Source organism: Pavona decussata, unplaced genomic scaffold (genome assembly GCF_977016875.1).
Source record: "Pavona decussata unplaced genomic scaffold, jaPavDecu1.1 SCAFFOLD_6, whole genome shotgun sequence".
Classification (NCBI taxonomy): Eukaryota; Metazoa; Cnidaria; class Anthozoa; order Scleractinia; family Agariciidae; genus Pavona; species Pavona decussata.
In genome coordinates, this window is record NW_028145430.1 from 640,677 (window position 1) to 652,500 (window position 11,824).

The following is an 11,824-nucleotide window of genomic DNA, read 5'->3' on the forward strand; positions in this document are numbered from 1 at the left end:
AAAGGGCAATACGCTATGCGACAGCAAGTGAGGTGGTGTCAAATCCTCAAGCTTATGCACTTGGTAGAACTCAAATATCAGTGGTTTGTGCTCATCTTTCCATCCCAAACAAGAAATATTCAGAGAAATCCCTAGGGTTCTGCTGCCTAGTTGTTCACCAGTACATGTTCCAACAGAGGGCGTGGCCGCTGTTCTGAAGCGGTGTGCGGCCCACCCACGGGTTCCATTGGCCAATTTAACATCTAACGTTAACCAATAAGAAGAGTTCTCATGTAGTTTCGCCTCCTTGAAGACCATATTCTTGGATGTCCTCTTGGTGGCAACCAGGGAATACAGAGTGTCAGTGGAATACCACACTGTGGTAGATTCATTGCTTTCGATTCCCTTTGTGTACAGTCTCCATGTGAAAATAGCGTCCTCAAGTCGACTGGGAATAGTGGTGGCTTTCAAAGCAAATCTATGACTGGTTACGACCTTGTCCTTGCAGTTAAATTCACACCTGGAAAGCAGAAGGGAATGAAAATTTTTTTTAAAAACGTGCTGGATTTCTTGTTAATTGCATGGCTACACTCCGTAAGGTCACGGATTTGACTTTATTTTGGTCGGTGTTTTCAAAGATAAATACGGTATAGTATAATACATGCGGTGATATTCCGCCTAACTGCTTAACAGTCTCATTACTGCCGCTGCCTTTAATCAGTACAAAAACAATATATCGCATTTACTTTTATTTTTTTTTCTGCAAGATTAACTTATTAATATGACCGAGAAGACCCTTATTTGGTTTGAAAATTTTCGCTACCATTCTCGGCCATTCCAAATTGCCTGTTGGCTGAATTGGAAAGAACAAAACAAATCAAACGAAAACAAAAAACAAAACAAAAAAAAAAAACAACAACAACAACAACAAGACGGAAGTAAAAACCCAAACCTTCCTGTGATGTCTTTTTGTGTCACTGTACTGGAAATCGTCTCGTCCTCATATCATATTTATTTGGTAGATGATACATATTACACAGTTGCGGTGTAAAAATGGCTGTATCCATAGACCTGTTAGTAATTTCGAAATTAATCTGTATTCTAATTACCTGATCACCACATTAAATGCCTGTTCATCGGTAGTATACACAGTTTGGAGAAACGTCGTTTGACGTTGATCTTTTCGCACCGTCAGTTTCATGTAGTAAATGTGTCCAGACGAGGGATTACAGTAGCAGTTCCATTGCTTGTGAAGCCGATATTCTGCGAGCATGTCTTTGTTTGCTTCTTGACACTTTCTTTAGGGACCACGATAATTCTGTTTCCACTAAAATCGTGGTTAGCCATTTGTCCTCCATCGAGACAAGACCAAACAAAATCCATCCCAAAATTCTGATTTCTGCCAATGGCTGGGTCAAAAGAATCCGATCCACTGAAAAGTATTGGATACTTTGACGAACTAAGTATTTCTGATCCACCAGTAACAAGAGCGACAAGATTTGCCTCTTCCACTTTAATAAATCCAAAATCCCTTCTCGCTGAAGCGATGTTTGAAAATGTAACCTCGAATTCAATTAATTCGAGGCCTGTCGACAGTGATCCAGATCGGGGACTCCAGGTTAACGAATTTTGTTCAACTAGGGTTCGCTCCGCGGAAATTGCAATCGGCGATGTCGTCACATTCCTTATAAACCAATCATATGAAAGCTGTCCCGATATGCTGCTGTTCGATTCACTCTCTACAAACGCCTGGAACATCCTCTCCTCGTCCCATTTTACGACCTCATGCAACAGTGGCTGCTTGTTGGTGTTGTATATCTTTGCATTGGGAAGTACGTAAGAATCATTGCCTTCATGAATAAACAACAAATGATTATTGTAACTGGTGGGCTTAACAGTTCGCAGTTCTAAACGATCCCCCAAAAAGGAATGATGTAACAAGTTTTTGTTATGGTCAGAGCCTTGAGAAAATCGAAAGTGACCAGAGAGCCTACTTAAACCATTTTTTACTGTCGTCTTTAGATCAGAAGGGTCAAACGGCAATGCTCATACGCTGTGATTGTCCCCGGTTTCTATACTTTAACGATTTGTTGGTTGTCAGTCGCCTGGATTATAATTGACGACAGTACAAAAAACAAAACAAAACAAAACAAAAAACAAACAAACAAACAAACAACAACAGCAACAAATAGATTTCTGGGTTTTGACTGTTTTCAGAGTTGCCATGTTATTAAAGGTGTATTGAATTGTTTACTGTGAAGACCCCTTGTCCGCCATCTTAGACTTCACCGCCGAAAAGACCCTGGGGATAAGATTGGTGAAAACGTCTATATACACTACAACAAAAAAGAAAACAATAGGAGATAAAGCACAGTAAAACGAAATATAACTTTGAGGTACTCACTCAGACATCTATTAATCCCTGGATAATCTTTGAGGACAAACATACAGTAACACACACACGATTCATTATGGCCCATCTTTACGCAGTGAGCCGTCGCAGTGTATTCCGCTTGTACCGTAGGTCCAGGAATGGTGGAAGACACAGCTATGATGTTTAAAAGACAAAATAACACTTAAGACAAATGAGCTCTGGTCTATAAATGATATACTTTTATTTTTTTAAACAGGAAACTGTGATTTAGTTCCTGGTGTTGAAAAAGAATGGTTTGATCATGTTGGTCTCGTTTCTTACAAGCTAGCAACGGACAATCTTTAGGAGTTCACGATGCTTTCATACAAAAGACAAAACAAGAAATGTTTTTTTCAGTACTCTTAATCATTACGTTGTTTATGACTGAAAAGTCATTTGGTTAATCGAAAAATGGTCTATGATATCTGTAGGACGAAACAACCCGCAGACTTATACAAACCTACTGAATGGAATGTATACTCTTCAAATGGAACTTCTTGTGAGATCCCCCCATGACTTTGCCATGCCAGTAAGCTCAAAAGCCAATATCTGTAATTTCTTTAAATTTTTGTTACTTCTGCAAACAACCTTGACATTGTCAAACAATAGTGATGGTTCTTCGTTCAATAGTGACACACCTGGACGAGAGAGTGATCTGCTAATATTTGCTGGAGGTTGGACATCACCGCTACTGGATTGCATGGATACTACGGGTCGTGGCCACGACGAATCCAGCTGAAGCGCTGGAGTCACAGTAGAGGAATACCAGTCTGAAAGATATCAGGCGATAAAATTAATACGGCAAATAACTAAAATATCAGGAAAACCATAATAGATATTAAATGCCAGTATTCTCTGTCTTGTAGAATGAAGTAGAAGCTCACCTGAGTTAGAGAGTGATGAGGTACTGCTTGCAGGAATTTGGGCATCACTGCTACTGGCAACTTGGATTGATCTGGTCGGTGACGAACTCAACTTAAGTATTGGGATCATAGAAGATGAGTGTGGGCCTGGAAGACATAAGCGAATGATTTTAAAGTGGTTTCAATTTAATTAAATGTCAAGATTAATTTATCGTTAGCATGGTTTTATTTTACCACGATCTGTCGGAGCTTGACCCTATTTAGACCGGACTTTTTGTTTCGTTTTGTTGGGCCCGGGGGGTTGGGGGGGGTGGGGTGGATTTCGCTCAACGCCCCCCATAACTCCCAGACTATTGAAGCTGTGACAGAGACAGCTGGAGAATAAATTGTACGTCCAAAGATGTTTCCATTGAGGTCCGCAACGAAAAGGGATGACGTATATGGCGTGAAAATTACGTCATGATTGCTAAATGGTCACCATCCTGAATCCGTCGACCTAGATTTCTGCATTTCCCCCCAAAAGACACCAAATTTCATGATGTTGGCGGTCGTCTTGATAGGGAGAAAACACTTGATGCCATTTAGATTTATTGGTCTATGAATTCGCAAAGGAGATGGCGCTGGTTTTAGTTATACTGCACATATTTTTTCTCATGGACCTTGCGAATACCGCTAATAACATGGTCATGTAAGAGTTCGTTTAAAGAATCCCCTCTCTCTAACCTGGACGTGAGGTAGCTGACGTCGTCATCTGTAGTTTGATAGTGGAGGACTGTGGTGAAGGCGTCGAGTATGCTAAAGAGAATGATCAGAAATGTCACACGTCTCGACGGTTAGTTTACTTATAGACAATTTGAAAACATTAGCCAGGCAGTGATTACATTTTACTATCTGAGCAGTTTGAGCAAATGCATCCGAAAGTCTTACGATGATTAGTCCCGAAAGTTCTAGATAAAGAAACGTTGAAATAAGTATTGACGCGACCGCATTGGGAGTACAATGATGCCTGTCCATCTACAGTCAAAGCAATTCATTGGCATTCAGTGAATTCTATAGCGTAATTAAGAATATTAAAGTGTGCTTTAAGTAAGGAGCATCACAAAAGGACTAATTCAAGTTCTTTTATTGTGAAAATGGATATTTTTTAACGCTTTCTAATCCATAAACATTCACCACCTAAACGTAGAACGATCTGATTCTGGGATTTGTGTTACCTATCACTTTCGTCCAACAGTACCGGCATCTTAACGTTTGTTTAAAAATGTATTTATTCATTACAATGCACAAGAACAGGGATTTTAAAAACACTCCTATAGCTATGGTTATTAATAGGCTCAATGCTAAACGAAAAGTTTTAATGAGCGGGACAATGTCTGCGCATGCTTTAGATATAGATCTTCGTATATTTCTTAGCCGTAGTCTGAAAAGCAACAATGTAAAATAAACAACATGAACAACAATGGTGAATTTTTACTCTTTCGTGTGGACTTCAACACTGCCTAAACGTATTCAGTGCAGTGAGTATCACGAGAAACCTGTAAGGATCTAAGCAATAACGGCAATTGTCGGTAAAAGTTCTCTTGGTTTTCAGAACTCGATTTCCTCTGCGTATCCATAATTGTCACCTTAACTCCTTTAGACTGAAATATTAAAAAGCATGGAACAAGCTACTACCTAAATTTGTTTCTGCCCCGACACACACCTGGAAAAGAATCAAGTTTTATTACCTGAGCAGTAGGAACCATCACCAGCGAGTCCAGGACTACATTGACAGGATGACGAGGCTTTCTGCCCAATAAAATATTGATGACAAGAAGCCAGCGAATGACAGTTTGCGCAAATGTCAGCTGCAATACGACAGCAAGGTAAGTTAGCAAATTTTTAAGTAATCTGATGGCGTTGTTAAACGTACTGCTGCTAAAACGATGCATTTACATTGTTAAATATTGTTACGTTTTGTTACTAGAATTTCATCCCCGCTCCATTTTTTTCAATAGCCCATTTAGTGAGCTCCTGAGCTTCCGTAGCTTTCAGCAGCCGGTTTTTTACCCCTTAGAAACATTTTGGAAAAGTTTGATAAGGATTGGTCCTGTCAGTTTTAAGATATTTCTAAGTAGTATTCGCAATAAGGTTTGGCCATTTCTCAAAAAAAAAAAAAGTTAAATCGTTTTTCAATTTTCCTGCCGCCGTTATTTTCTAGAGCAATGAGAAACGTAAACGAGCCAAGCCCTTAAGAAAATCGGGGTAATTTCCAATCGTTAGTTAAATGCAAGATGACTGAACTGCACAAAAATAACCGCCCAATTAGCGGAGTGTTGTTCATTGAAGCTCCATATGAACAACATTCACCTACGTGGAGGGAGTAGTGTATCGATTGTGGGGTAATTCGTCCACATTCGGCGAAAAGGATTAAAGATTACTAGACCTGATATTATTTGACGCACAGTTGCTTTGAAAATAAACAAATGAGTTGAAGCGGTCAATTAGTAGATATGTAGATATCAGTATATTTTGGTTTTGTACTGATATTAGTATTACTGATTCATATTGTAAATAGTTACTGAAAAGCCTTGCGAGGAGTGATTATTAAAGTTTGATTTGATTTGATTTGATAAGAAATTAATGGAAAAAAATATGACTTAGTCACAAGCAAGCAGCTGCGCAAAAAACCACCTTGAGAAAAACCGTAAAGAAACGTCGGGGAGTAGGAGGGGAGTGAGGAGAAGTGGGTTTCCTCCTCGAACGCCGGAAGATTAAGCGTCCTGGAATAACTTGCTTAGAGACTGTAAGTCTGACTGCGTTGAATAACAGAGACATAGATGTATGTAAAATAGTGGCTGAGACATTTTGTGCATGCTTGTGTGGGAAGTGCATGCGCAGTACCATTAGAAAAAGAGATCCAAACCCGTTTAAACCCAAGGACAAAGCCGGTATGAACAGGGGCAGCTTCACTAACCTTTACACGGAATTCCTTCATATCCAGTTGGACAGTTGCATGTCGCAGAACCATCGCTTGTAGTACAGGCATCGTTCTCATCTGCATATATGTATTTCTCGAACTCATTAATAATTCATGGTAGAAAACAAAGGAAAAATCACTACCGTAAAAGGGTTTGGAAAAGTAATCATAATTATAAAAAAAATTGGTGAACTTTTACTTTGATTTTAACTAAGAATTATAAATTTGCGTACGTAAAAGAACCACTCTCATTGTCAGCATGTGGTCGGCTGGGCGTGATTCTCTGAAAGGCTTCTTAGTGAATGAGACCACAACTCTGTTTAACAGCCTAAAGTCGATGGGATTTGGCGTCAACCGATAATTCCATCAGGTCGCATTGTTAACGATTCACACTTTACATAGCGTACCTCGCTGCTGTAAATTTCTGTCGTAATAAATCGAAGGATGATCGGTTTACTGAGTTGTCCAACTTTTGCTGTAGCGATTGCTATGACAGATCGATCGTGAATTGACTTCAGTAATTGTGGTTTGCCCAAAATTATGTGCAAAGGAGAAAGATCTTTCCTAAAGCTGTGGCAAAATGCTTATGGAATAAGAAACCTCATCATGAAAGCGATGCTTCGTGTTTAGATTCTCTTATCAAAATAGGTTTTATCCATAGCCAAACAAAACGAGTTTTCATGTGAAAAGCTTTGCAGGAAGCATCGGTCGCTTTCATAATGAGGTTCAAAGCAATAACTGGGAAATGGCCTATAAGCATCAAAAGAGAAAATATTATTTTTGTTCATTTTTTCTTCGTTTTCCTAGCCAGCGTGTTTGTTAACAAAAGAATTCGAAAGTGTATTATTATTTCGCCAAAATTGGCCAAATTTGCTGAAGTCCGACGAATTTTTATTGCCTTTTTGTAGAGTACTTTGTACTTAGGCAATGAATGAATGAATGAATGAATGAATGAATGAATGAATGAATGAATGAATGAATGAATGAATGAATGAATGAATGAATGAATGAATGAATGAATGAATGAATTAACTTATTGATTTCCTATTAGCAAAGTGCATTAGAGCTACTGCAATAAACTGCGTATCCAATAAGTCTTGGACCCGTCTTGGTAACATACTGTTTTGGTATTACATACGGCTCAGATCAATGTGTGAATAAATCTTGGTAAATTTCTTCACAACTTTTACTTACCTTTAACACCGCAGTGACGTTCATAACAGCCCGATGGGGCTTTCAATTTGTAAACGTAGAATTCACTGCAGTTTCGAATAGTAATTGGATATGACTTATAGCAGCAACTAACGCTAGAATGCATACACACACTTGGCCACGTCATCTTGAATACCGAAGAGGGGTGTGGTCCATGAATCCAACCAGCCATTTCCGTATTACAGCTCTCTATTGGAATGCAGTGTGAAGACATCATTTCTCCAGCTGCTCCTGAAAAGCGGTACCACTGATCACTGACTATGACGCTTGAATCGCAGTTCTTACTACCATCACCATATGACCAGTATCTGTTGGCTTCATTGAGTACTGTGTAACCCTAAGCGGTACACTCAGCTGGGAGAGTCCCAGGAGCTGATAAAGAAAAAAAATATTGCATTGCTTTTTGTTTACAAATCTGGTTGTTTTCAAACCCTGTTAGTGACAAGAAATACAAAAAAAAAATAAATGAATAAATAAAATAAAGACCTTGTCTTACGACCCCAGGGAAGGACAATGGGGACTTCAATTCAAGGCAATGGATAATTTTATTATCATTACCAGAAAACCTTTGCGTGGCTTTCTGTAGTTATTATTACGAAATATGAGTGACTTTACTTTCATTAATGTTAGTGAAAACTTCAACAATACGACTGAGACAGGTTCAGGCTCTTTCGACTACGGTCGTTAACTATAAGATAGATCCATGAAGATCCACAACATTCATCATGACGAATGACATGTGTTGAAATTAAGAGGCTAGAAAAGTGTATTCCATACATAACACTCTTTAACAGCAATCGAAACGTTTGATTATGGGAATGCTTCGCTATCCCGAAAATATGAAAATAAGCAGCGCTTACCCACATCTGTGCCACAGTATCTCAAGTTAAAGTTACAAGTAGGGCTTGGTTGCAACGCATAAATGAAGAAGTCTCCACAGTTAAGGACGCTAATGGAATTGCTCCAGTGGCAACATGTTGAGGAAGCGTGGTAGCATACTGTCCTTGAAACTTTTCCTTCGGCTTCGGTTGGGTGATTTCCGTTTAACCAGCCAGGATAATCAGTATTACAGCGGCTCTTAGCAGGACAGCTCTCCCGCATAGCGATCCCGGCAGCGCCCTCAAATCGGTACCATTTGTCTTCTATGCCACTGTCGCACTGCGCTGAAGTAGTACCATAATTGACATTTCTATCAGCAGAATTGATTGTAGTGTACGAGCTACATGCTGCAGGGCTTGCTGAAATTGAAATGGAAAAGAAATTTGTTTTGCCAGTTCAGTATAAAATGTATGACAGTGAGACTTCGAGGAAAGATAGTACGTTTAAAGAAGTTTCCTTTGAGGTCCAAAACATGCAGTGATGAAGTCATACGATGCAATAATTAGGTCATGATTGTCCAATGACGACCATCTTATATCCGCTACATTGGATTTCTGGATTTTCCTAAAACTTCAGGAAAGCGCTGAAATTGAACGAAAAGTAATCAAACAAACACAGGAACACTAATAATAAGCTAAAAAAATAACAGTTACGTGAAAAGAAAAGTGATTTTTATTTATTTTAAAAGGGATTTTCTGTTTTCTGAAAAAACAAACAAACAAAAACAAAAACAAAAACAAATCTGCCTGTCAAAAATTGGTTGCCATGTTAATTTCAAAATCAATGAACACTAACGCCCTCCTCATTTTTTTCCAGGTAGAGTTTAGAGAGATCTGTGTTGTTACCTGAACTCATTCCCTCCATAAGGTTTACAATTGAAACCTAAAAATAAAAGAGAAAGATTGAATTCCAATTAATTCTTTGACGTTGTTGTTTCTCCAATAATCTAAATACTATGTCTTCATAAGCACCATTAGTCCAATGTTTAATTACGTGTCGGAAAGGCCATCACAGGTTTCCTGTCCTTAATTTTATACGAGAATCGAGATTTTCGTAAATCATCGCAACTCACAATGAGCCGGACTCTTTACAATGTATTCCTAGAATTCCTATGCAGATCCGTACATTCTTCTTTAAATAAATTTATAGAAGATAACGTCGTTTACACTCAAATGGAGCCTTTGTTTCTTTATGTTGAACTTCAGGAGGGAAAAAAGCCGGAGTTAAAGGAAAGTAATTTGTAAAGAAGCTCGGAAACACATCTGCCACTTTGTTCCTCATTCTTCATCCTAAAGCCTGCCATACACTTGAGGAAAGAGCTAAACAAACTGCCTTGCGAAGCAATCAGTTCAACTGTTTCCTCAAGGGTGCAGTTGAGTCTTCGTGGGAATTTCGTCTCGCGAGGCAAAATCTCAAAATCTCAAACATAACAGATATTTTCCTTACGGCCTCGAGAGGCGAAAAACTCGCGAAAACTCAGCCGAACACATAATGAAACAGCTGAACTAATAGCCTCGCGAGGCAGTTTGCTCAGCTCCTTCCTGAGCTTTGCGACAGGCTTAAGTAAACCTTCCGTGAATCGAATAATAGTTGTATTCGTGTCATTCTGCAGAATACATATATGTTTTAGGTCGTGTTCAGTCCAATTACGCTTCTGTTACTTCCATTCACTTAACCTGCGTATTTCTTGTCATCATATAAACACATCCAGTTGCAGATAGCGGGTTTATTGAACAAGGAATATGGAAAAATAATTAACTGGTTATGATAAACACTGAAAATATAATACAAATGTACTTACCAGGAAGACTTGAAGAGCCAACCACATGTTCAGCTTTATCTTCAGATTTTCCCTTGTTCCAACTGTTGGATCAATCTACTGTGGCAGTTGTCAGTTGAAAATTTACAGGTGTCGGCAGAAAATAGAATATGCGAGGGAAAACAGCAGCTACTGAAACATAAGTGGCTAGATAATCAACTTGCTATGTGTTCTGTTACCATGTTCCCAAATGGCCCAAAACAAACTACACTGTCTTAACACAAACAAAAAGTCAGAAACCAATAGCTGTCTAACAACAGAGTAATTGCCAATATACGCAGTGAGGAGAGAAACTTTAGTGTTTTGTTTCGATCAAACTCAATTTTTAGACGTCCACGTCCGAGGGCTACGTTCATTAAATATATATATTTTTTAACTCATGATATTGTCTTTTAGAGTATATATGAATTATTAATTATCGTGTTCTCTTGTTTACAATGATGTCAGGAGAGGTATCAAAAAGTTTATAAAAATTCAATTACCTTAGAGTTGCGAGCGTCGTACCAAGTTTGTATTAAAAGTTTAAAAGGACTGTCATCGTGCGCGATTCACATGGATGTTTTAAATCTTGATTACAATTCTTTCTTGGTAGGTTTGACGTTGTTAAGCAAATCTTGACAAGGCAAAAAAACGGTGAGAGGCCTATTCAGAAGCAAGGTAATTTATAAATTTTATTCTTTTTCTATGGAAAACCAGCTGCAATGTTCTCAGGAATATTTTGCAACTTCTTGTTTCGGCTACTGAAGTCGCATTCCATTTGAATTGGTTTAAAGAAAAACCTTATTACAGTTCCCTAAATATTCAACACAAAATAATATGACTGAGGCTGTGATGAAAAGATCATTGTTATTAGTTATCCTGGCTGTTCGAATTAATTGCATGCAGCACTCACTGGGATACGAGAACTCTCCACAACCTATTCACACCAAAATTTCTTTATTAAATGTCTTGGATCCTCTATCTGAAGTACTTGAACACGATAGTAGTCAACTTTAAAGCCTGCACTACTATAACTTCTTGCTTCTTTTGTAAATAGTTCTAAGCAATGTGAAATAAACTCGATTCAGTTTACTAGTTGTCTCCTCACAGGAACGTCATTCTTTTACACGCTCGCGTCTTTGTTTCGTTCTACTATCCCTGACAAGACTTAGAGTCTAACAATCACTGGCTACATGCATGAAGTGGGACACCAGTTACCCGGCAAAATTTTAGGCCGGCCAGAGATGACGGAAAACGTATCTGTAAAGTGGAATCTTTATTTTGCTTGCAAGTAAGCACGTTTGCCCATGAACCGATATATCTATGGATGTTGTCGAAAATAGCCAAAATATAGAACTAGCACAGTGTGCAGTTAAACCTCCAAGAGGCATCGAAAGGAGACGCCGGATGCGTGACGGGATGAACTGACAGGACTTTATTGAGATTAGAAAAGGAAATCAGTCATCGCACATATCAACTGTAATACAAATACATAAAATAGGGAATGGAGCCGTACTAGTAAGGGTAAGCAAAAAGGGCTTGAAGAAGTAAAATATATTTTAATCTTTGAACAAGACTGTCTCTGGGTCACAGTTTCGTTAACTGTTTGATAGCTTGGTAAATTTCATTTCAACTTGGATTCATTGTTACTTGTGAATTACAGCATATTGAAGGGAAAGTGTAATATTGAAGCCTCCCGGTTGTATCTGAAATACAATATA

The 11,824-nt window shown here is 38.5% G+C and overlaps 1 protein-coding gene across 1 annotated transcript; it reads right to left on the reverse strand.

Moving 5' to 3' along the window:
* Window positions 1–374: 374 nt before the first annotated feature.
* On the reverse strand, window positions 375–10,190 carry LOC146489035 (uncharacterized). The gene is made up of 10 exons (XM_085105462.1): window positions 10,107–10,190; window positions 9,151–9,187; window positions 7,409–7,798; window positions 6,212–6,292; window positions 3,979–4,050; window positions 3,277–3,402; window positions 3,031–3,162; window positions 2,384–2,527; window positions 1,089–1,829; window positions 375–499 (listed from the first exon to the last, which is right to left on the reverse strand). The coding sequence occupies exons 3-9, from the start codon at window positions 7,641–7,643 to the stop codon at window positions 1,177–1,179; spliced, it is 1,443 nt and encodes a 480-aa protein (XP_084961588.1). The 5' UTR covers window positions 7,644–7,798; window positions 9,151–9,187; window positions 10,107–10,190; the 3' UTR covers window positions 375–499; window positions 1,089–1,176.
* Window positions 10,191–11,824: the final 1,634 nt, after the last annotated feature.